Below are 26,849 nucleotides of genomic sequence, written 5' to 3'. Positions count from 1 at the left end.
ATGAATAGGGATGGTGATGTGCCATCGGATTTACCATTTGAAAAAAATAGTGTGCCATTGTCGAAATAAGTGTGGGCAACACCTTTCACCACTATACGAGTAAAATACTGTTAAACATTTACCAGATAGTCCTTGAAGAAAGAGCCTGGATCTTCATTTAGGTAGATGACAAAGCTTCTCCGGATGGTGTTGATGTTGTCACACTGAAACAGGGGCAACAAATCAAGGAAGAAATGAGGCTAAATGTGGGTGCTATATAAGCAGGCCATTTACCAATCATCAAATGTGCTTAAATAAGCAGTTATTGATGAGAACACGTTAAAATAACCACCCTACTACAGTGAAAAGGATATTCTATATATGTGTACTAACCGAATCATTGATCGCCAGGACATCCTTGATCTTTTTTCTTTTCACACCTCAACACCGATTCGCAAGAACTCTTCATTCACCTGAAATACATTTTTAACAAACAATAAAGAAAATGTTTACCCTTGTATTATAGTTACTATCATACAAGGGTGTATAATTACTAGCAAATAAAATGTGTGCAGTCATTAATAATAATCCAATAGTCAACAAATACAAACATGCTTCACTCTGCTGGAACAAGGCCGGCCATCTGATGTTGAACTCCCCCATCACGGGCGTCTGCTCAACTATCTCCAGTCGTCTGACAATGAAGCAATTCTCTCGTTCAGAAAGCTTTCTGTCGTTTCACCTATTAGGTAGAGTGGAAGGTATACCAAATTTTAAAGTTCGGTCAAATTTGGCACCTGAATTCCAGCAGCATCAACTTAGAGTTTCATGTTATTCATTATCTGTATCCACAGACTCTGTTGCCCCAACTGTAGAACTGTCTGACTGATGAAACTGACCGTTTATACTGACGACATTGGCTTTAAAAGTCAAGTAATGAATTTTGCCTGCGTTTCCTGTTTTTGTGTGTGGGATGTACTGTAAATATTAGTTTTAAATGTGGATCCTAGAAACATACAAGTAAACGTTTCATCATGCCTGAGACGTCCATTTGTGCGTTAAAATTAATCTTGTTCCATTACTTGTTTTCTACAAAAGCACACACACAACACTGGAATGTAGGTACTTCTACGGGGTTACAGCTAAAAAGAAAACATGATACATTTCCACCACAGTCTACTATTAATCTGAAGTGAAATTAGTTTGTAACTATAGACCATTTGGAGTTTGCAACTCTGGGTAAATTCATTTTCCAATCAAATATTAGTGGTAATTTCTCATGATTTTGATGGGCTTTTATTTAGGAATGAGTTTGTAACTATGGGCCATTTTCTTTCAAAGCCGAACGTTGAGACACACTGGCTAAAAAATGAAAAAGAAACATTTCAGAGCTTTTATTTTGAAATCAGAATGTCCTGATATCGGAAGAGGTACCTTCTAAGGTGGCTTGCTGTTGATATTAGGTGTACATATTCACACAACAGAAATACAAAATGTCCTTGGAATAGTTTGCATTCACCGGAAGTTTGCTCTTATTTCCTAAAAAACCTATGCGGGGTTTTCGAAGTGGAGTCTGGCTTGACCGCAGTAAATATTAGTGGTGCCTAATGCTGGAATACTCCAATGGCCATGGAAAACAAAGTCAAAAGTGTTTTTGGGCACTCAGATAAAATGTTAACATTTGGACCATCAATTCACCTTTTACAGTAAAACTAAAGCTACATATAACATACAGTAAATTATTAAAAGATGTTAAAAAGACTAAGACCATCATTTCAATAAAATAAATCATTTGCCTTGATAATTATGGAGGTTGTGTTAAATTGACAGCGTATGTCCGTTCTACTTTTATTCTATTCCTTCAGCTGCTGCCGTAAAACAGCTAATTTAGCAGCAGGGGAATAAATTACAATTTGATTATATAAATGACTGTTTCCCACCGATTATCTGAATAACTCAATAGATTTGTAGCTAAAAAAAAAGTCACTAAAAAGCCGAGAAGTTCAGCAAGAAAGTCAATGCTACAAGCGGCCTCCTGCGGCCTGCACTGCCTACCTACATTATGGCGCAGGAGAGGAGGAGACCCGTAGTCGGTTCGTTTAAATGCTCCTCATTTACAATGAGCCGACAATGACCAGACGATCTCTGGTCTGGTCTATAATGCTAACAATGTCGGCTACCTAGCTTACCAGCTAACGCCTGCCAATTGGGACGGAACAATATTCGCCCGGCTAAGTTATCACAGCTGTTCCACACATTGTGGTCATTATTACAGAACGAAGGCATTACTTGATAGCGAGGTTCATTCTAAACTTCTATAAAGAAACAACGTTACTTACCAAATAATGTACTTTTGCCTGTAGTAGGTATGAGTCAGCGTAATCTTGCAGCAGCCAGCCAGGTCACAGTCAGGAAAAAAGGTGGAAATACGACTGAGAGCGCGTGATCTGGCACATGCGCAAAGGGTAGCTAGTCCCCAATTAAGCACATATATTTTGCGCTGATAAACACAGCGTCTACCAGACCTGGGCATTTTCACGGCCCCCGTCTGTTATTGGAGACCTTTGGACGTTTTTTCTGTAGGTCTTGGAGACTCTGGCGTGAAAACACGTTTCATTCTGCAGTTACTGCTTCAAAGCACTCTCTGGCGGTCCGTCTCATCGATACAGATCCTCTCTCACTGAGCTGTCCTTTGCATATCCACCTCAGACATTTTGGACGTATTTTCATAGCCTTATTGTAACGGCTCGAAAACATATAATTTACAGTTTTTTTAATAAAGTAATCAAATTAATATTGAGCGGAATTAAGTTCGGCCCACAACGGTCCTAATTTCTCATATGGCCCCTTGGGAAAATGAATTGACCACCCCTGATCTAACCTGAATACATTTAATACATAAACGTATTCTTACATTTTTTGTTTGTCATTAAATACTTTTAAAGACTTTTTATAATTTATTTATTTAAATGCATCATCATTTTTTTGTGTGTGTACATCATAATTACAGAGTCATCTGTGCTGTCTGTGGTATATGAAATAAAAGATGCACACACACACACACACACACACACACACACAGAGACACACACACACACACACACACACACACACACACACAATATATATATATATATATATATATATATATATATATATATATATATATATATATATATAAGGCTGTTGCCATAGAGAATATTCCCTAAATAGCTGTAACCATAGAAACAATTGTGTCTGTCTCCTAGAAATAATAAAATCAAGAATGGGATGTAGCTTTTTCAAAAGCATTATTTCAGCACGAAGTCTTGAACCTCTCATCTCCCTTCTGCAAGATTAAAGTCAAAACTGGAGAGAGACTTCAATGACTTTATATATTTCAAGAGCAGCATCAGTTTTAAAGACACGGTTATTAAGTCTGAATATGTGTTCATTCCAGATAAACAAAATACATAAATACAATTAGTTGTAATTCCTAGAACTCTAAATGACCAGGAAACAATTGAGCTTGCTGCTTGAGTCGATGACTGGATGAAAGTATTGATTATCTGTGCAGCATTTTATATAGGCCAGCATGAGTGATGTCTCTCTATTGTGATTTTGTTTCTTCTATAATCTCCCCCACTGGGATAGAATAAATCTACTTATCCACTCTATTAAATTATAAAACTCGTCTGGACGCTTCTTTTCACAAGGGACTTTGTACCATCTGTGACTTCCAACAGGGACATATGAGGCTTCAGTGCTGGGCAGGTCATTCTGCCTGTGTCCTCCTCTGAGTGCTTGCCAGTGCACATAAAGAAGTGGGCTGTAGGAGAGCAGCCTGTAGATAGTTTGTCAGTCCTGTCCACATGATGAAGAGATGTACACTTTCTTCCACTTCAGAACTAATACATTCTCATAAGTGTTTAAAAAAATCTCTCCCAAAACTTTGAGTACAAGTCTGATACTGATTTCTAATTAAGGTTTCCACACACACACACACACACACACACACACACACACACACACACACACACACACACACACACACACACACACACACAACCTCCCATTTAAAGTCACTCACCACTTCACCCTTCACCTGTCACTTTCAAAAAAATCAATAACCTCACTCCGTGCACTTTACTTTACCGTTACTTTTATTATTATTATTTATCGTTTTACCATTTGTTTTGTATTTTTTATTTTTACCTGCATCCTTACTTATTCACTGCATACTTACTTATTTTTTTTCTAAATCTTTATACTCTCACTTTGTATAGTTAAATGTTCTTTGTTGTTGTTGCTGTTGTTGTCGTCGTTGTCATTGTTATAGTCACTGATATGATGCACCTTCCGCCAGGTCAAATTCCTGGTTTGTACAAACTTGATTCTGACACACACACACACACACACACACACACACACACACACACACACACACACACACACACACACACACACACACACACAAATGAATTCACATGTATTTTAAGAAAGAAAACTTTATTAGTGATTTATAAACAAAACACATTACCACTGTATCCATTTAGGTAAAATCAAAAAATAAATCAAAATGAAATAAATGAAATTCACTACTTCACTGTCACAGTTGATGAGCGGGTCTACAAAAAAGGGTTTTACAACAGATCTGTGCTAGTCCATTTTGGACAGCACATTGCCACCATAGTTCACCACCATACATTGGGAAAAAATGACAGCATGAACGCTCACTAAACACAAGCATACACTACATATATCTTTTTATACACTGGAATTTTTTTTCATTTTTTTTTTTGTTAAGAGTGAAAGGGAAGTGATAGCTCATCATAGGATCATACATATTTCAGTTACAATATTACAGTGTTAGTAAGATCGTCATGTCAAAGCTGGACACAGAGTGATTTTTTTTCTTGCTTTGCTTGTTTTCAAAAACAAAAATCATAGTTGGTAAAAGAAAAATGATAAACTTGCGGTGAAAGGTATCACACTATAGCATTTACAAATATTTAAAGAGGTTTAGTGGATGCCATACAACATCTGTGGAGCGTGAAGATTGTAGTACATAGATGTTTGGCAGAGACAGAAGTACATACAAATATCTCCTGTGCAAGTAATGAAGAAAAAATGATGGTACAAAAGAATAAAATCATAGCCATCTATCTATTTATATATATATTTCTCTATATAGTATGTGTTTCCTTAGAGCAGTACATGCAGCAGCCACTTAATGGAGTGACGTCATACTGAGCCGCAAAACTTTGGGGACGTGGCAACAAGTTACAGGCAGGGGAGGGGAACCAACAGAAGCAGACTGTGAGGCAAGAGTGTGCCCCTTCTTTTCTACACCTCCTGAGAGAGGATTGGTGGGATGTACAGTAGCTGTGGGATGGGAATCCCCAGATGCCTGTATATTAAGCAAGTTTCAATTACTAATGCAGAGACAATCTATGAAAAGCTTCAGCTACATTTACAGCGTAGATAAAAGCTAATGTGACTCAGCGATCCTAAACAATCAATTTGGAGAACAACTTTCTTCTCTTGTACATGGAGATGGAGGGCCAGCCCACGGCACCCGTCTCCTCACTTAATCCCAGGCCTCCACTGCTGTAATCTGTGTCATCCCACCTGGTCCTCTCTCATCAGTGGCTACACACAGGAAATGAATAGTGTAGGCTAGTATTTGCAAGTTAAAAGCACTGAACCGTTGTGCACTTCGAGAGACATCTGATAAGAGTCCAGGGCGGAGAACCCCGACTTGGTTTACCCAGGCCACATCCACATTACTCCATGCTGTTCTCAGCACACCACAATGTTCAGAGCAGGCCATTCCCAGGATCGATCCTGAGCAGGGGCGTCAGAGCAGGGCGTAGGGGGCAGTGGCTGAGGGTAAATAGGGTTGGGCATGACACTCAAAAAGCAGTTAAAGCTGTGAGGAAAAACAAAAAAAAAAAACAGGAGTATGTAACAAGGAATCTCTTTTGAGAATAAATGAACAACAGAACCAGTTCACAAACTGTATCATCACATGAAGAGGCAGTCAGTAGGATTGGCGATCGTGAGGAAAAAGGCAGTTGGGGGAGGAGAGGACGGCTCGTGGCAGCTTGGGGCAAATGCAAGCAAGTGAGCAGTTGTAAACTCAAGGAATCAGGTAAGGACTGGTTGCTACCAAACATTCAAAGCAGAAAGCATTAGGCTTTTGCTGCGGCCGGGGGAGAAGAGATGGTGGTATCAAAATCTCAAGACTCCTTTTATTCTGTACGGTTTCATCAGAGTCCACTGACTGAAAGCGAAGTCACAAGCCAGCTCAGCTGGACTCTCCCCTCTGTGATCCTCAGGAGAACATGCGGGATCCTCCCATCTCTCCATCTTTCCAGTGCTCTCTGCATTTCTCAGTTGGCGTTCTAGCAGGAAATGAAGCTTTGTGTCCTTCAAATGCAGTGAGAAAATACAGAGTGGTAGCAAAGGATGCTGCTTCCATCCTGAGAGAGTTGATGTACACATGCACTCCGCTTAGGTGACGGTGCAGGACAAAACGCTTGCAGTGTCTAGTTTTAAGCACATTTCTTGGATGTCAGGTGATTTTCTTTCCTTTTATATTTTTCACCCTCTCTCTAGGTCTCAAGTGCGCTCCATGTCTATTTAGTCACGGTAAGTATGTGTATTTGTGTTTGCATGTTTGAATGTGTGAGCATGCGTATGTGTGCATGTGGTTTCTTTGAGATCTTAGGAAACACTGTTGGTAAGTATCAGAGGAATCTGCAGCAGTGTCATGTAAGCCTTAGTTTCAGTGACTCCTGTGCTATTTACAAGTAGTACGTGTCCAGCTCCAGATGGCATGCATCTGTCTCAATCTTCTTTGTCGTCGTTCTTCTTTTCCTTGGCTGGCACAGAGCTTTTTGTTGTTCTTGTACAAAGTATTTGTCTTCTCTCAGAGAGAACGGTTTACACATCAGTTGGGGAGAGGATAAGACAGAGGTGCCAACATGCCCAGTGGGTTAAAGGAAAACTAATTCAAGACTAGGGCAAAGAGTGGTCAATTATTACTGGGAAAGTTGACTGACATGAGTTGACTCAGAGTGTATAGGCACAAAGGGGCGTGGAGCAAAATCAATCATTGTATTGTTTATCAAGGCAAGATCAATAATTTACCTCAGTAAGATACTGAAGGTAAAATAAATCTTGGTAAGGCCAGGTATTTCAAAATATTATCAGTGAAAAAAGGTAATAAAATGAAATAGTAAAATATGAAATAGTTTCCACATTTTCTTTTTACCCAGTGGACTTTGGTTGGTACCTCTGTTTTAACAACGCCCTTTTCTTTACCATTTCCTCTTTCTGCTCCTCTACTCATCTCCATCATCCTTCCCCTTATCCTTCTTGTCTTTCTTCTCCTTCTTCTTCTTCTTCTTCTTCTTGGCCTCCTCTTTCTTTCCGAAGGTGATGAAATCGCTCTTGTCGTCCTCTCCGCCCTGGTTCTGTCTGATGGATATTATGGCAGGTGAGCCGGGGATGATGAAGGCTTCCGGGGGGACCTCGCCAGGTTTCAGGTGTTGTGGGGGTGCACCAGGACCGCCGGCGCCATAGCGAAAATGCCAGCTGTTGCTGTCTACTCCAGCACCCATTGGGGGGGACACTTCTCCCCCTTCAGCATCTGAAAGAGATGGATGATGGGTTATTGTTTGCTATCTCTTTGCTTTAAACAGATAAGGTTAATGTTTTATGAAATTATGTTATCAATGGACTTATTTTGATGGACTCATACTCTCGGAATTGTAATGTATATACAAAATTATTCAGACAAACTAAGGGAGATGTACTAAGCTTTTTGCACCCTTGGTTATTTATGAGACACACCAGTTAAGAAGGACAATTTGTCATCTAATGTACAGGTTGTGTTTGTTCGTCATGCATGCAAATTTAGGAGAAATCATGATGGATTTAAGAACGTTTGCCTAATTTACTGTTTTATGTTTGTCTAATCTAATGTGTAAATGTATTAGAAACAGAGTCAGAAATGTCCAACAAGCAAACCCACAACTTTCGTGTTACAAACTTTATAAATATATATCATTAATTTATATATTAATGGATATAGTGATCTCCCATCTTTCTAAAACTAAAAACCACATTTCTATAAAATTCAGGATGGCTGATTTTAAGTTGAACATGTAGTTTGCTGAGCAGCTACTGAACCAGACGTGTCCAGAGTATGACAGATACATTGTGATAGCTTTAATTTAATAGAAGAAAACTTTCCTTCTGTGCATGATTGTATGTCCTTTAATCTCTTTTTTCATTAGATGTACATTCAATAACTCCACAAACCTTTCTATGAATAAATATCATTCATAGTCTAGAAGTATCACCCCATTTGGATTTCTTCTCAGATAAATCCCTCCACTGAACAGCACATTTTGAGCTCAGATTATGTACTGTTAAGTCACCTGCCCTTGCATATACATAAATCAGGCCAACTGTGTCAAAACTTTGGCTGCAAGGAGAGTTTAATGACATCTGCAGCCATTAGGAGAAAAAAAATCTAATCGGTTAATGAGTGGCACTCCTTGAGGGAACAGCCATGACATGCTATAAAAGGTGGGAGATGGTGTAACTTAATGGGAGGTTTACAAGATGAAACCGCTAAGTGAGCAATAAATCAAACGCTGCCTCCTGGCCAAAGCTAACATCCGTGCACCGCTTGATGAAACATTAGAACCTTCAACTGTATGTTAAAGGCTTAGAAAGGTAATACAGTATATATTAACAAAATCTAACTGAAATGTTTTTTTTCTCCTAAAAATCTACAAATATGGGCACAAAGCAAACACGTCAGTATTCAGTAATTGGGAGGTCACTTAGGAAGGCATGAGCAACCAATCTGACCATGCATCAAGGAGAGAATGTTTGGTTTCAGCTTTCTTCATGCTGCATCTCTTACACAAAATGAAAATCCGAAATAAAGTTGGACATAGTGACATAGTTCGGACTAAACTATGAATGGCTGAGTTTGATTCAGTAATGATTATCTGGTTGATACAAGAGATAGTGAGTAAGTTAATTAATTATCCATTACATCTTTGAGACAAAACAAAAGTTTTATATGCAATTAGTGTGTCAGCCCTATAATTCAGTGATATTACTAAGATTTAATTCATGAGACGATGGAGTTTATTAGTTTTAGTTTTTAAAGTCTGGCTTTGAATTCACTTTTTTTTTTTCTTACTTGTTTTCCATTCCATATTTTACCCATTTTGATTACAAGTTCTCAGTGAGATCTGCTCTCAGTGAAGGATTCATGGAGTAAATCCATGGCAAACACATCTCTTGCTTGGCATACAATCCAATCAGTCATAGAGACACGCACTGCTGTAAAGCTCCTCCTTCTGCTGGGAAACTGCCCATGTCTAAGCAGAAAATGTCATTAAATCAATTTTATTTGTATTTTTTATGAGTGAATCTAAACATGAACAGATTCTAGTCTGAATGAGAGCAGCACTATTAAGTTGATTATTAACAAACAACAAATGCCACTGCAAATTGAATAGCTTTGGGTTTTTGACTGTTGGTTGGACAAATACATTCATTTGAAGATGTTACATTGGGCTTGAGGCAAGTGATGAGCAGTTATTATGATGTTCTTACAATTGATAGTTGACAGGTTGTTCAGTCATGAAAATAGTTGTTAGTTGTGGCCCCTTTTAGGATTTGTCATTTTCAATGTCATATTTAATTCCCTCAGCTATAATCAGAATGAGACCACCATAGACTAATTACTTGAGGTATGCATTTAAAATGTTCCCCATTACAATTCCCCAAAAAGCTATCATTTACCAACTGCAACAACACAGCTGGAAGAGCAGCAGAAAGGAGACTGACTTTGACAAAGAGACTGAGAGGATTAGGACATGCCAGGCTAGATCCAGTCATAGCTTCCTCCACATGTAGAGACAGAGACAGCTAGAGTCATATTGATGCACAAGGCGAGAGCCTTCCCCCAGATGATATGTCCTTATCTGACTGCCCAAGAGGAAACATGACCCTGATTCTGACTCCTAAAAGAAAAAAGAAACAAGAAAGGGAGCACAAAATACTAGATACAAATGCAGACTACTGGGCAGCTTGCAGTGGACACTTTGGTCTGAAGCGTCCATTCTCTTGTCTCAAAGAAATTACCTCTCACTTAATGAGGGGACTTGATGAGACACCAGTGCCCAAATGCAAAATTACATTCACAAACAAAGCAACACCTTTGAGAGTGATGAGTCATGCTGACGCGGATAGATGGGAAAGGGTAAGACCATGCAGGGGTCAATGTCTTAAAATAAAAGACAAATCATGGGATACACTGTTGTAGAGCTGCAATAAACTGGTGCAACGAAAAATGTCATAATAGTCGTCGCTGCTTTGGGAGGTTCCTTTTGTTCTTTTTTTTTACCAAACTTGACTTACACAAGTTATTTTGATGATTTGACCTGTGATCCATTCCCTTTATATCCAACCCCTTTTCTCACTCTTCTCGGTGTCTCTTCCTTCACAACGGGAACAGACCCACCTCACCCAACACTCATCCCCACGCAGCCATTGCTTCAATCTGATTTGTCGATGGCTGTTGCAGAGCAAAACTTCCTCCCTTCTCTCCTCTCCGTTTCTCTTTCACAGCCTCCCTCCTTCTCTTTTCCTTGCCATCCTCTCTCTCTATCTCTCTCTTGACCTTTCAACTAATCATGTGTGAAAACTCAGCCAGCCAACACCCGTCCCTCACAGTTATTGACGAGTCTTAATCATGACCATCAGTATTCATGGTAACATTAATGTGATCGGGTATTAAACAGCTTGTCTGTCAATGACACAAGGCACAGTAGAGAGGAGGATGGGTTATTTGATTCATGTTTGTCCCAAGCTTTATTACTTTCTCCATCTGCAATTAGCAGAATAAAAAAACAAAAAATGTTGTATTTAAAATGCTAGAGTGACACCATAATCAATAATTTTGCATCTTCCCCTGAGTTTGATCTCTGTCTTCGACCCTGAATCTCTGCATGTGAATGTCCCATCACTCCCATGTTGTAGCCGAGGGTTTTCACAGCCACTTAAAATCACAAAAGCTCCATTTTGCCACGTCTACTTTATTCATACCCTTGTCTCGCCCTACCATCGTCCAGTTGGGCAGAAAGCGCAGTGGAGCGCAGTGCAGCGTTACATAACTAGCTGAGGAGGAAGAGGAGGAGGAGGAAGAGGGGCCAGGGAGTGCAGGGATGCAGATATGAAACATGATGCTCAAAACTGAAGCAGAGGGTGGGAGAACAAAAAAAAGGATTAAAAGATCCTGAAGGTGTGATTGTTTTTTCTTTCTTTCTTTCGCTCCTACACTGCAGTGGTAAATACATATGTGATTGTCATGACAGCAAACAGTCAGTTGGGACCACACCCTTTCTCAAGACAGACACTGTGTTTGTTATGAGTGCTGAGCAGTGTGTGCTCATTGTGATAAAAACACAATGTGCTTTTGCTGTCTATTCAAAACCTAATTATTATTCATGTGTCTGTGTTTTCACTGCAATGCCTGTTTGGTGAAAGAAGAATACATTTTGTGTCTGCATGAATTACCATATTCCCCAATCTACTCCCAGTAAATGCAATAAAGAAAGCAAACTGGAGTGAGTAATAACACAACAATGATGGTAAAAGCAATTATGCCTCTGCATATGCATATTTGAGTGTACAATTGTGTATGTGTGTGTTTCTCTTTGGGTTTCATGAAGGGTTGAGCACCTTGCTTTCCACTCCCAGCTGGTTCCTGTGTCAGATGGTGGACACAGGCATCCCAAATCGGCAGGATTTAACACATCAAAAATAACACTGGCTTTAGTTGTGTGTGGGAGTTTGAGTTGTTATCAGTGTATATGTCCATTTTATGTCAGTAGGTATATGTAAAAAAGAAAAAGAAAAATGGCGAAGGATAAGTTGATTCATTCTCCGGACAGAAACAGATGGAGAGAGCTGGCAAGACATATAAATATATGAGGATAGAACAAAAAACAAAGAACCAAAGTTAAGAAATGGAAACAGATGGGGCGGAGGGATTTAGAACATGTGAAAAGTCCCTGACAGCTTCTGTTTTACCTTGCCTTTCTTATTGGGCCAAACCTTTTTTCCTATCAAATCCACTTTAACTAAGACTGCATCTCTAAAGTAAGATATGAAGCCTTGAATTGAACCTTCCTTGAATCTTCTGTGTCATTTTATCCACAACAGAAATATCACAACATGTACTTACACTTATCTATCCTGATGAGACTGATACAATTACAGTAAGGTAAATGCATGAGGTCATGGTCCCAGATGCTAATTAGCGAAAATCAAAATATGGTCGAGGTCTGCGGCATTGAAGGAGCAAAATGGAGCATACATCCTCAGTAGAGTGTCCTCTCGTCCACCTTTCTGTCTTGGCATTTTGCCTCCACCCTTCAGTCTATTTTGCCTCGACACATGCTTGCTGCAGTTGATTACCGTTAACTTGCATCAAATCTCCCTCTCCTTCTCTCTCTCTCTCTCTCTCTCTCTCTCTCTCTCTCTCTCTCTCTCTCTCTCTCTCTCTCTCTCTCTCTCTCTCTCTCTCTCTCTCTCTCTCTCTCTCTCTTCTCTCTCTCTCTCTCTCTCTCTTTCTCTCTCTCTCAACCTGCATCCACCTCTGCAGCACACCACCGCCCAAGTGAATGTAGGTCACTCTCCTTCTGTTACTCACTTTCCACTCCTGTCTGCTTTCCTTTACACCTCTTACCTTTAACTCTCACCTTACAAACACACTCCTACTTCTTTTAATTCCATCCCGCTCTGTTTTAGCTTTTGCTACTGCATGGGCAGTTCAGCCAAAGCCAGTCTGTTTCTTTCATTCCCCGCTGTACCCCTCCTCCTTTTATCCCACACCATATGTTTGCACCTCTATATAACTGCCCACCCTCCCTTCTTCTCTCTTGCCAATATAAGGGGCCATGCATGGTTGCCTTGGAAACTACATCCTCCAGTCAAGCAGTAGGACATTGGTAGGAGTCATGGTGACAGCGGCTTGCGCTGATGGAGAATAATGCTGCAAGCTCTCTCTCTCTTTTTCCTCCCTCGATGTGTTTAGGGTAACCATTCTCCCCTAGCAACAGCAGCCTCACAGAGCTTCCTCTCTTTCCATTGCAGACTTTGCTACAGTCAATCACTCTGATTTAGTCATTGTCACTTCCTCACAAACTGTTTATGGTCATCGTGTCTAGTCACCTTCTTCTCCACCTTATCCTTTTTTGCTTATTATCTTGTTTCTTTAAATAATGCAATACTGCATAGTTCTCTATGAATAACCTATGTGCCCTTGGTTAGCCGTGTGGAGGAAGACATAGAGGGAGTGAGAAACAGATCGGGAGAGAGAGTTAGACAGCAAACAGAACCCTGATTTCATTAATGTGCGTCTGTTAATCTGGGCGTGGGCTGCGCTCCATCTGTCACAGCAGGAGCAGAACACAAAGCAGGCAGCCAAAACACACTTGGAAACACAGCCAAGCCAGCACACATGCATGTTCACACAAACACACTGAACACGATGCAAAAGACACACACAAATCCACATGCTTTAAATCTAATGGAAAGAAACAGGGGCGTTGTCGGATGTACCTCCGTGTCTCACATCGAAGGAAAAAATAGACTGTGAAGTAAACATCACCCTGTTGGTACAGCAACCAGACTGAAACAATTCCCTGAACAAATCCAACTCCCACCCATATACTGCTGCTCTCCACCTCAGAACCTTAGTCTACCTCACAAGCGAGATGATTTCGTTATAAATAGCACAGAGTATGACTCACTGTGATGTGACAGACCACATTGAATCAATATCTCCATTCCTCTCATTTCTGAGACATGATGAACAGAAGCATCTTCAAAGCCCGAAAACAAATCTTTCCCAATCTCCAGCCAGGGAGCTTTAGAAATACATGCTTTTCATATTATCCAACACTTTTAACCCAAGTTTATTCTTAATTCAACCCTAAAATTGGACCTGAAGCTAATATAGCCCCCAGCGAATATTTCCATTTTTAACATGGCTTACGATGAGATAAAGAAGGGACAGTCAGCCCTTAGGCAAAGCAAGATTAGCGTGTACACAATGTGTTATTCTTGAACTGCCACAGCTCAATTAGACCACCTTAAATCTTCACCAGCTGATCTTATTACCACTGACCCACCCTAAAGACGTCACCACAGCCTGTTCTGTTCTCTCTCTCCATCTCTCTTGTTTTGAAGTGCCTGCAGGCTGCAAGTCCTCAGCCACAGCAACCAATCAATGGCAGAGCAGAGGAGGCTCTGTGTGTGTGTGTGTGTGTGATAGGAAGAGACAGTAGTTACTGTGTGGGTAGTGTGTCTGCCTGCCCAGCCCACCGCCTCCTCTCTATAAAAGACACCATGCCATCTCTACTTTCTTAATCGTAACAAATCGCTTCTTTATCTAAACTTAATTACACTGTCGTTCTCACTCCACTTAGCTCATTGTACATATGTCTGTCCAGTTTTCTCACCTGCCTCCAACTACATTTTTTCCTCTACCAGGCCACTCTTTTTTCTGCTTCACTCTTAATCCTCTTTGACCGCAGCTCCCCGTCATCATGAGGAAAGTCAAGAGCTGACAACTGAATTCTCCTCTTTGGTCATACATCTTGGTTAAAGGAAGCAAATATGGCATTGCATGCACTGACATTCACATTACAATGGCTTTGAAATGCCATCTAGCATTGGGTATGCCGTCAATTAGAGTTCTGTTTTGCTCCAGTATTCCTGTTCTTCTGATTCAGCTAGCACTGTTTTTTAATAAACTGCTTTGCAGTGCTTTGTTGAGCCTTGGTGAAAACCTTTCCATTCTGACAAAAGAAAAACATGTTTTGTCTTTTATAAATAAAATGACCTCTGCTGCTTGCTCTCCTGTCATCTTTAATAAGCATAGTAAAGAGTATAATGCACCAATCCTAATGAGCAAAGTGGAAAATATACATCTAAGTATGTTGTCCCCTTTGCAATATTGCTGCATACCTAATCAAAACAATGTGGGGAATGGTGTAAAATGTTACATTTAGACTTCATGATTCTCAACAAGCTGAAGTTCAACACTTCCATGTGCGTCACTTTCCTGAAGCTGCTTCACAGTAAAGGCCCTGCCAACAATACTATTATGTTCAGAACAAAACTGTGAATTTGACTCATATTTGGAATTTAATTGTCTATCTTGTAACTGCAATGTCTAATGACTAAAATTCATTAAAATATTGTTTCCTTCATTAGAGTGATTTTCAATAATCTATATTATATAATCTAGCAACAAAACATTCAAATGTCATTTACATTTAGGGGCCAATTTAATTAAATGATATAATGCACAGATGCACCATTTAAATGTCCATATGTTACATAAAAGGATGAAAGCTTATAAACATATTCAAATATTTTAAAATAATATGGTTAGTCGCCCACATCACTGCCCCTTAATCTTGGTCTTTGTGAGTGTATGTGTGTTAAATCCAGTCTCTCAGACAGAGACTGATTCTCTAATTTGTTCTCCAATCTTTGTCCTCTGTGGCGCAGAGGCTTATGCTTTTCTAAACATCTTGCTGATGATCCAATCAACTATTAACTCTTGCTCGCTCTCTTTTTGTCTATATTGTCTCCCTTCCTGAAACGGAGAGCAGAGATATCCATCTACGCCTACGTAGCAGGTGTCATTTCCTCTCCTTGCAGCAGTGGGAAGTGGTAGGAGTCGGTCGATGCGATCACGCGCTGATAACCCTGTATTCCTCCTTTTTTTACTCTCACTCATGGTTTGATAAGCTCCTGAGGAATGTACAGTTTTTGGTATAAAATTATCCAAGCAAGTTTTGTCTCAATATTTGTAATTAAACTATAGATGATTGTTACTATTTGAGACCTTTAGGACAAGACTGGGTCTATATGTGACCACATATGTGCATATGTCTTACATTATTATATATATATTTTTTTCTGTGCCTAAGAATGTGTTACCCGTGGTTGGTTTAGGTCAGAGACATTAAGAGTAGAGCAGATTGATTCTTACCGGCGGCGCTTGATGCAGTGGGCCAGTTCTGAACCAGGACACCTTGGGCTCCTTGCATTACCGAGGACTCTTCCATGTGCACTGAGCTGGAACACAAAAAAAGATGCACATTTTACACACTGGAAAGGCATTCTTTCACCTGTTATATCTTACATAATGCTAAATTAAACTGAGAAGAGAAGGAATCCATACACATCATGTTATACTTTGTGAAGCTCTATATTATGGTTGTTTCCCGTAACTTAAATATAAGCTGCCACATATTTAACTTCCCTGTCTCCATATGTGTCCTATAATACACAACATTACAAATCCAAAGCTTGGTACCCTGTGTGTTAGGAAACGTAACGTTGAGATAAGGATTAAAGTATTCACCCTACATTTTTCTGATATTCTCTGGATTATGGATTACGGATGGCCGCTCTTACATTTTCACACACGCTCTGTGGGATTTTGGCACCCTCCCCTCTACTGAAAAATACCACAGTCTGTAGTGCTGAACAATACCAACAGAACATAAATGCTGCTACAAACCACAGCACTCTCTCTCACTGCTTCCACCATATCTTTTAAAAAGGGAAAGATTATATTTTCTTGCTGTAACAATAAGATTTTAGTCACAAAGACCCATATGAGACCTGTATGTCTTTACAAAGGGCCACTGCTTTCTCATATGACCAATGAGGAGGGCAGAACAGCTCTTAAAGGGTCAACTTATACAAACCATAATTGTACAGACATCTTTACTATAAAAATGCTAAACACTGTTAAAATATGAATAAATCTAGATCCATCTGTGCAGTTGTTCTGTGAAGGGAACAACATTGATTTGGTGCTGGAGGTCATTTTAAATGCTGCAAAGCACCAGCATCATTAAAGTACACTGATAAAATATTAATGACAAACACTGGGCTGATAATACACTTTTCAGCTAATGTCCCTCACTCTCGTTCCCAATCTCATCTACTGCTTGTAAACAAATGCTTCCTCATCATTTTACAGCACTGTCTCGCAATGTTAGATTTATTTCTCTCAAATCATAACTATAGCGATCACAACATGAACCCGAACACAACCCCCTAAACAACACAATTAGTAGGAAATCATTTGCATTTCATCAGAGATTAAATTAAATCAAATTAAATAGGTCAGTGCCATTACATGGTGTTTGGGTGTGAAATCCAAAATCTCTTATACAAGCTCTGATTATAAATGAACATTCAGTAAGGCTTGGTAGGAAATGGGGGATAGTCAACTTAAAACACATCAGAGGTAGTGAGTCACAAGAACTATTTAATATGTCAGACTGGTTCGCATAAGCACATGAATGCTCATTAATCCCTGCTGTAATTATGAGAGAATCTGTGTAATATTAATCACTCGGATGGTGCACGGTTATTATTTTGACATGGACATCAGAGTGCACACATTAATACTTGGGCCTTAGAAGCCTCACATTGATAAGCAGCATCAAGGACGCTGTTTAAATGAATCTCCTAAGACTTGTCCAGTCCATGTGCTTAACTGTTGTGTGAGTGTGTGTTTGTGTATGTGCATACAGTGTAATTATTATAATTGTTATGGGTTCAGGTGTATTTTCTCCGACATAGAGATTGGAAAGCTTGTTGTTGCCTGTTCAAGGCTAGTGTCTCAAATCTATCCATCTATGCCATGTCTATCTATAGGTGGTTAGATTAGTTGAATATGACAATGATCAATGGAGATATTATGGCTAACTCATTAAGACTGATATCTTGTGTAATTATGGTGCCATCTCATTAGTATTACCCTTGATGTGGTAGGGCCCATCTGATCCAACAGCAGGTGCCCAGTGTCTTATGGGTAATTTGATCATTGGTGTGGTCATGCAGTAATCCCTGATAAGCCATCGTTCCACCTGACTACCTGCCCTTCATCCATCACTGACCCCCTCTCTGTTTCAACCCTTCCCTCCTGTCAGTTGTCCATCTGTCTGTGGTTGAGAGAGCCATAAGTGCACTTCTCCTCACTATGTCCCTTCTCTCATTGGTCACAAAATGTAAGTTGATTACAATAACATGCTTTTAATAAGATTGAGATAGTTGGGATTTTCTCACAATTTACCGAAACTATATATTTACTATAATGATGAATATAAATATGATTGGGTAAAACAAGAGGGTGACTATTCTGCTTGGGAAAAGCCTGATATAGCACCCTTTTCCCCTCAGAACTGGAATCACATTCAAGCAAGAGCTGGCAGATGATCTCCAGAATATTTCTTGAATATTCCAATGCATGGACCTATATGCCTCACCTGACTGGTGCAAAGACAGGTAGGGCTATCAAGACATTTTAACATATTGCCTGGTTGCCATGTCATAAGGACACTCTGTACAATTCAACACAATCAAATTGACTCAAAGGATGAGTTATTCCTTTGAACTGCCAGAAGAACACCTTTGCATTGCAGTTGACTTAAATATATAATTGATGTTTTATGTTCATATTATTTCACATCTTAAAATGTACAGTTTGGGTCCATAGGCCATTTGTGTAGACTATTTTAGACTGATGGGTGGATAAATGAACCTTTGTTCAAAGAGGTCATAATCATTATTAATGAAGAATTTGATTGTGTTTAAGATTAGTCAGTTCGAGAATGGTAATCGGATGGTATAATATTATGAGGTGGGAGTATAGTGTGAATGTCTTTTGGTCTTTCACAAAACATAATGAAGGTGACTGGTGAGGTACAATGATAAAGAGTATTATTTTTTTTTAAATGGATGCTTACCTCTGCATTACACCTCCGGCTCTCAGGGAGGCTGAATATCTCCAGTCGGCGCTCGGCCCTTTAGGCTGCAAGAGAGAGTGAGAGGAATTGAGTGTTAAGTACAGGTGAAAGCCAATACCGTCTCATTAATAAGTCATGGAGAGAAGTGCTAGCGCATTCTCGTCACGTGTGCACATAAACACACAAACCTTCAAAAAAAAATCTCACACACACACACACACACACACACACACACACACTCAGCAGCGACAGCTTGCCGCTGCCTTTGGAGAGAAGTGAATGATGAATTAAAGCTTTTTGGTGTACTCCTCCCATCTATCCCCACACCTTCTCCTCTCCCCTCCCTTCTTCCTTCCATGTTCTCTAAAGATTTCACTCCATCAGCCGACTGACTTTGGTACTGTGATGCATAGGCCCCGAGGCTCCACGCCTGTGGTTAGCACTCACTCCAGCATGGTTGTGACACAGTCCATTATCATAGAAACATTGCAGAAGTCTCATATGCTCTCTCGTATGTGTTGATGACGGACTCATTTCAAAGCTGCATCTACCTAATGCTTTACATCCCTACTTCTACATTCTCTATCATATTTCAAAATGTCTGACTCAGTCTTCACAAGTACAATACTGGTTTATAATGATATTGTTTGATGACCATGGTTTCAGATCTCTTTTTCCTCTATTCTGCCACTGTATATGCTCGAGCCCCTCTCCCATGTTGCTGTTCTTTCTCTCTGATGTATCCTTTTAACACTGATCAAAACCTTGAGTGTCACTGGCACACAGTCTTCCTGAGTCAGTCTGCCACATCTCACCATGGTAACTGTGCAGAGCACGGTCTACATTTTAGTCTCCACCCACCGCCCTCTGTCATTCACTCCTGTGAAGGTCATAGGTGCAGGAAGGAGGGGGGAGGACAGATATCAGATTAACCCCCTCGGTCCTGCATCTTGGTTGAGACACACCACAACAGAACACACAAAGAACCGGACACCACTGAAAGCTCCGCTTGTCTGCTCGTGATTCATTAACACACATTCTATTCTCACAAATATGTAGAGATATTACATTATAATATCTGACACAATGTGGTTAGAGGACTACAATTCACAAGTGATACAGCTAACGGTGCAGCAATATCTGCAGTTAACCTGAGCACGTAACTGAAATGAGATTGCATTTTCTTTCATTTTAACATAAACCACTGACAGATACCAATCGGACTGAGAACACTACATTACCATTGCTTGGCCAGGCAGTTTATAAGATACCCATCTGCAATCCCATTTCCTTTCAAATATGACAGATGTTCACTTGCCAATGAAGCTGCATTGACCTCTATGAGTCTGCAGTGGACATTCATCACCCTGGAAATCCAATATTTGGTCTTAATGAGAGCAGCCTGGTATTCCTCCTGGAGTCATTCAAACCGAGCAGCGTGTCTATGGGAACACGAAGCACTGTAGCGTCCGAGATATTTATCCATACAAAAAACTAAAGGGGCATTTGGCTATTCGAAGAGAATCCCTCCTCAAAAAACAATCATCAGTGGCTAGAGTGATAGTTTAGAAGGATACTGAAAGGGAAAAGGTGTTAGTATGGCATTAAAACACAGTTAAACGAAAGCTCTTTCTATTTCCTAGTTTACCAACTGCACAATATACAAGAAGAGAGTGATACAAAAAACATTAAAGTAAAACCAGATTGTATACAAATGGGACTAAACGGCTTTGCTAAACGTTCGTGGCCGAAGGGAGAAGTCTGTTTGGCCGTATGGTGTTTATGGGGGTAAATTAAAACACACACACACACACACACACTAGCACATACACACATTAGATACAAGCATCTGGAACCTAAACATGTCCACAGTCTGAAAGACTCTCAAGGGAAGACATACGTGGAAAACTAAGATGTTACCAGTTCACGTAATAAATGTAAACAGGCAAACAAAAACAATTCTGACTCATATGGAGGCTGAGATATCAATGCATTCTGTTTATCATTTGGAAAGGGAGAAATCAAAATAAGTGGAAATAGAATAAAATAACAGAGTTTTTAGTGTATTAATTTCCTTGTCTGTTTGCACGTTGTAATGAGAGAACATAGAACACTTATATTTGTCCACTCAACCATTTTCACACCTTTTTCTCCATTCTTCCCCCACGCTCTCTCTCTCTCAGTGAACACTCCTTGCATGGATACAGAGCTCACACCTCCGCCATCAACACTGTGTCCAATCACCTTTCATCCTCCGCCTTAGCTGCGAGGAGCAAGCCAATCCACGCACAGTAATGAGAAACACATCACTGCCAGTTAATTACATAGCAAGAATACACATGACGAGCATTTAATGAGGAAGACTTTGAGTGATCACAGAACAATTACAGTACAAATATTTGTATCCTCTTTTTTTCACTTATTTTGTCTAATATTTGTTTCTGCATTGCATAGACAGACTCAGAGATGCTCTGGGGCAAACAACCATTTGGAAACCAAATAATGGTTGCTTCATCCTAATAATACTGTTTGTTTTACTACAAACACATTGTATTCAAATAACTGCATATTGAAATCAATCTTTTATAATGCTAAAAATAACATGAAATGCCACTCTAGTCTAGTGAAACTCAGACATAGCATCTGTCTTATTCCTGCTTTCTGCAAAGATCCCTAAAGTTTGGCTTACTGCTCAGTACCAGAGAGGTACGTGACCAGCAGAGGATATTTTGGTGCAGTGGGACTGGTGGCTCTCATAGCTGGCGAAGGCTGCACAATTTCCCAGACTCTTCCGCTCTATAGAGATGAGCACTGAATGCCCGCTGGACCTACTGGACTTGAATATCGTGGCACACAGCCCACAGTAGACAAACAACACTGGCTGTGTGGGGGCAAAGGTGAACAAGCTGAAAGCTACTGGTTTGTTGTGAAAAGACAGTTAGTAACACGGTGCAGAGACAGAGACGGAGTGAGAGAGATGGTTTGTGACAAATATTTTGATAACAGCGTTTTGTAGAACTGTGAAAGACAAATGCACTCTCATACTCTGAATCACCAAACAACTGGTCTTTAACAAGCGTGGAAGGCACACAAAGACATCATTTACCACATCCAGCAAATCAGAGTGCACCCACCGACCCACTCAAGTAAACACACAGCTGAGACAAACTACGCACACTTGTGTATTCCAGATTTCTAAGATAGAGCTCAAGTTAGATGAAACGTATACAAGACGAGTAATGTAATAATGGAAGCATTTTTAAAAAAAATACAATGGCGGTATACTGTATATCATTTTACATCTTGATAGCCAAATTTATAGATTCTATAAATGAGTTTGAAAAAACTAAGCAGATCCTGGGACTGGCAGAAGAACTGTAACTTTTTTTTCAAAGATGTTTTAAGATATGGACCTAATACATGTGCATATGCCTTGTTGTACAAGAATAACCATCTGTAATAAAAACATTTTTTAAGACATCACACGCCAGGAGATAAAAGGATTTAACAGCTCCTGAGCCATAAATGTCAACTGCAATCCTCCTGCAAGAACACCGCCTGAGAGCAAAACCTGAACCATAACTCTAAAAATGTTCCTTTTATGGCTTGTGCTTTGTGTGTCATTTACTTTGAGGAAATCTAAAATAACAAACACAGACATCACACCAGACACACACACACACACACCTGAATGGCAGTTGCATCTGGCATACTGAGACGCCGTACAAATAACTGGCTCTGTCCGCTGTGGCTGGTGACGTACCCCGAGCCCCAGGTGCCACTGTGCGGCCGTCCCGTGTTGTAGAACATAAAAGTGTCACTTCCCGATGTGGCGGTCATGCAGGTCTTGTAACAGTACGTTTTGGTCAAAGACCCATTACCCCGCACTTCAATATAGTGCGGCTCCACTTTGAGGTCACGCCGCAGGGCTATATTTTCATTTGGTTGCCCTCCACCTCCTCCACCTGTAGCTCTTCCTCCACCCCCACCGGCTGAGGTGCCCCCCTCTGGAGCACTCTTCTTGGAGACACAACATGGAGAGCAGGAGCCAGGCTGGGTGCAGTAGGCATGGCACCGCACAATGGCCAGAACAAAAACGGTGACCAGGAACACGAAGGTTGTGGCACTAAGGGCAATGATGAGGTAGAGGGTGACATTGGAAAACATGAGTGGGCTGTTGGGCCTGATGATGCGCTTAGGGTCAGGGGTCAACTTAGGCGGCAGCTCCATCACGTGCACATGGATGGTGGCAGTGGAGGAGAGTGGTGGTAAGCCGTTATCATGCACCATCACTGTCAGGCGGAAGGAGGTGGAGTTATCCTCAATGACCCGCCTTGTGGTGCGGATCTCCCCCGTGTACTCGTGCACCTTGAACAGGTCGAGGTCGGCGTTGGTCTGCTCCAGGGCATAGAGCAGCCAAGCATTCTGCCCGGCATCGCCATCCCACGCTGTCACCTTGCTAACCAGCACTCCTGCTTCAGCATTTTTCATGAGCGTCTCTGTGGTGTGGCTCCCATTGGTGGGCGGGTAGACTATCCTGGGCACATGGTCATTCTGATCCATAATGTAAACATACACTGTGGCCACACGGCTGAGGGGAGGCACGCCATTGTCCTGGGCTTTGATCTGAAAGTGAAACTCTCTCAGCTTCTCAAAGTCGAAGGCTCGCAGGGCATACGCTTGACCTTTATCAGGTTTGATGCTGACATAGCTGGCTACAGGGATGCCATGGTTGTTGTCATTCAGGACAGTATAGGTGATGCGCGCATTTTCTGCAGCGTCAGCATCCGTGGCCTTAACAACACACAGTGGTGCACCTGGAGCATTGTTTTCTGTGATGTAAACAGTATATGATGTTTGTTCAAAACGAGGTGGGTTGTCGTTTACGTCTGCGACATCCACTTTAAAGGTCATTTGAGATGACAGGGGTGGGGTGCCTCCATCCACAGCGTTGACGGTGACATTGTAGGAAGAGATGGTTTCCCGGTCCAGGAAAGCAGATGTGACAATGGTATAGTGGTTACGGAAAGATTTGATCCTAAAAGGCAGGTGGGGCATGATCTCCAGGGTAACTTGTTTATTTGGTCCAGAGTCACGGTCATTCACACTGATCAATGCTACAACTGTGTCAGCCCGGGCATCCTCACGTACAGGGCTGGAGAGTGAAGACAGTACAATCTCAGGAATGTTGTCATTGACGTCCAAAACTTCTACAACTACTTTACAGTGAACTGCCACTGGAGCCGGCCCCTTGTCCATTGCTTGTATGTACATTTCATACGTGTTGGTCTCCTCATAGTCTATATTGTTTTTCACCCTAATTTCCCCAGTGTCTGTGTCCATGGAAAACATCTGTCTGACTCGTTCTGGTGTGTAACTGCTGAAGGAGTAGAACACCAGCCCATTTGAGCCCTCATCAGGGTCTGTTGCATTTAACTTGATCACCAGAGCGCCCTTTGGGGAGTTTTCGGACAGTTTTACTTTGTACACGGAGCTGTCAAACGCAGGCACATTGTCATTGGCATCAAGGATACGTACATTGATTTTGGCCGTACCAGTTCTCTGCGGGGTGCCTCCATCTAATGCTGTCAGGATTAGCTGATGTGAGGGCATCTGCTCGCGGTCAAAGGGCTTTTTGAGAATAAACTCGATGTGCTTATCGTTGGAAAATGGCTTAATTGAGTCCAGGGCGAGGTGGTCGTTTGGGCTGAGGCGGTACTGCTTCACGGAGTTGGAGCCGTCGTCTGCGTCCTGCGCTCCCTCGATGTGGAAGCGGGACCCGGTGAGAGCGGACTCCGACACCTCGAGCTGGTATTCATCTCGAGGGAATTGTGGCGCGTTATCGTTCACGTCCAAAATCTCCACCTCCACGTTGTGCACCTCCAGTGGATTCTCTAAGACCACCTCCAGGTTGCGTGAACAGGTGCCACTGAACTCACACACTGTCTCTCGGTCAATGCGGTCACTCACCACCAGCTTCCCGGTTTTATGATTGATGGTGAAATATCTCCGTCCACTGTCCGAGGTGATTCTGATTCGTCGCGTGGAAAGTTTTCTCAGGTCCAGACCCAAATCTCGGACAATGTCACCGACCAAAGCCCCGTTCTCCAGCTCCTCCGGAATGGAGTATCGAATTTGTGCAGTTGTAAGGCCACTGAGTATGAAAATAACTAAATATAAAGAAAAAGGCACATTCTCTTTCACACTGTAACAGCATCGCGCCGTTACAGCCATCGCAGGCAGGCAGACTTTGCAGAAGGGTTGGAGAAATATTTCCGCCTTCTCAGCTTGCTGTGCGAGTCCGCCCGCCTCATTAAAAACGAGGGAATAATCCTGGCATGACTCCAACTATGTGCAGGACGACCGCTGCATCCCCTCAGCTGCCTGTTTAACGAGAATCTTCCCGTATGCATCCATGTTTTCCTTTGTCTGTGCTGGGTGCTGTTTTTATATTTCTCTGACTCCTTTCACTGATGCTGCCTATTGCTCTCTCCCTCCCTCTCTCTCTCTCTCTCAGGCGATGTGGCGATGCTGTCTGTGGGCAAAAGGGGAGGGGGAGCCACTCGCTCAAATGGTGCTGGGTACAGTTCTGCACCTCCGAATAAAATGATCGAACACCATCAAATACAAAATAAAAAGACTAACGATTCCGGGGATTTATCTTATCTACAAATCTGGACACTGTGCATGGAGCAGCCAATGCCACGCGGATTTCTGGGAAAATATTTCGACACAATCGTTTTCCCTCTTTTTGTCAGCGCCACCGCCCTTTTCATTGTGCGCTGGGGGAGCTGATTTATGAACCAGCCTGGTGATTTAATTTCTTCACTGATGCAGACTCGTAATTACTCAGGAACCCTCGAGCCAAATGGAAAAGCAGATTCCTGATACATGCAGCATTTCTTTTTTCTTTTAAATAAAAGGAAACGTATAAATAAAGAAACTGTAAAAAATTTAAAAAAAAAAAATGAGAAAAAGACTTCATGCGAATTGGTGCATCAACTCTGTAATATTCAGCGTTTGACTTTGATACACGTTATATATCATACGAATCGTTCTCTGAGGATACGTTGCAGGCAGGAACCTGAAGACAGTATGAACAGCGCATGCGCAGTTAAACCTTGCAGGTGTTGACATGAACACCAAAGTCATCAGACTCTGCCTTTCTTGTAATTACTCCCATGTCTCTATTTATATTTTAATTGGATTACAATGTGGTCAATGTGACAGAGACAAACTCAAGAGGTTTTGATATTCATTTTGAACTTAACAGTGGCCCTATATATGGCGGTGGAAAACATAATCAATCCAAGTCCAGTGTTCACAGTTTCACATTAATTGGGCCTGGAGAGCCACCCAGAATATACATATAGCAATTCTGTGAAACAACAATGATGCATCCAGAAAGGCACCGTCATTAAAACTGTGTTGATGTGATCCATCACCACTCTTTACACAAGGTATGCTGTGAAGTGGCCTTGTGAGACCCCGAGTCTTCTCGATTCTACCCGGCCACTGGGCCAAGATGAGCGTCCATCCACCGCCCACATAATCTTTTTCCTCTCCTGGTGCCTGCCACTCACCCACGCCCCGGGCTGCCCACGGCGATGACAGCGCTTGGCATCCCGGGAGACGGGGAGAAGACAGTGACTCACTTGGATGCTAGTGGATGTGTATATATATACAGAGTGACTCTTCACACTCCGAGGCGAGGAGGAGGTGGCGAAATGGGGAATTGGAGAAGCAGCCAAATGTCCGTTGAAGCAAGACAAATATGAGCCACATACAGTATACATAAAAACCTTCTGTGTTTCTAAAATATTCCATTTGTGGCAGGCTATCCCTCTAAAAGCAGAATAATAATATGTTGCAGTAAGAAAACAATGTGCATTTAATTTTTTTTTTTTTTTTTGCCGACATTTGCAGTCCTTCTGCATAACTGTTTCAGGAGTATTTGACATTTACTTCTCCCTCTGCATTGTATCCCACTGAGCAGCGGTGCTAACA

The 26,849-nt window shown here is 41.3% G+C and overlaps 1 protein-coding gene and 1 long non-coding RNA gene across 11 annotated transcripts in view; both read right to left on the bottom strand.

The window, feature by feature from the left end:
* Positions 1 to 121: 121 nt before the first annotated feature.
* LOC137792352 (uncharacterized) lies at positions 122 to 2,413 on the bottom strand. Its single transcript, XR_011078094.1, has 4 exons — positions 2,319 to 2,413; positions 595 to 721; positions 373 to 452; positions 122 to 203 (listed from the first exon to the last, which is right to left on the bottom strand). It is a non-coding gene; the product is annotated as an uncharacterized lncRNA (long non-coding RNA).
* A 2,037-nt stretch (positions 2,414 to 4,450) lies between these two features.
* Positions 4,451 to 26,849, bottom strand: part of LOC137791793 (protocadherin alpha-C2-like) — a 148,438-nt gene continuing 126,039 nt past the window's right edge. For 9 of the 10 annotated variants that reach the window (XM_068587033.1, XM_068587017.1, XM_068587024.1 and 6 more), the window contains exons 2-4: positions 18,843 to 18,907; positions 16,067 to 16,152; positions 4,451 to 7,615 (exon numbers count right to left, since the gene is read on the bottom strand). In XM_068587033.1, the coding sequence (XP_068443134.1) occupies positions 7,308 to 7,615; positions 16,067 to 16,152; positions 18,843 to 18,907 (459 nt within the window). In that variant the 3' untranslated portion in view covers positions 4,451 to 7,307. Of the gene's footprint in view, positions 7,616 to 16,066; positions 16,153 to 18,842; positions 18,908 to 22,529; positions 25,754 to 26,849 lie in introns of those variants that run through there. The other variant, XM_068586959.1, reaches the window with a different exon arrangement.

The sequence above is a fragment of the Clinocottus analis genome, unplaced genomic scaffold, assembly GCF_023055335.1.
Source record: "Clinocottus analis isolate CAN_PGR_092001 unplaced genomic scaffold, fCliAna1.0.p SCAF_10, whole genome shotgun sequence".
In the NCBI taxonomy this organism is placed as follows: Eukaryota; Metazoa; Chordata; class Actinopteri; order Perciformes; family Cottidae; genus Clinocottus; species Clinocottus analis.
Note: the sequence above shows the minus strand (reverse complement) of the source record. Positions and strands in the feature narration are given on the sequence as shown.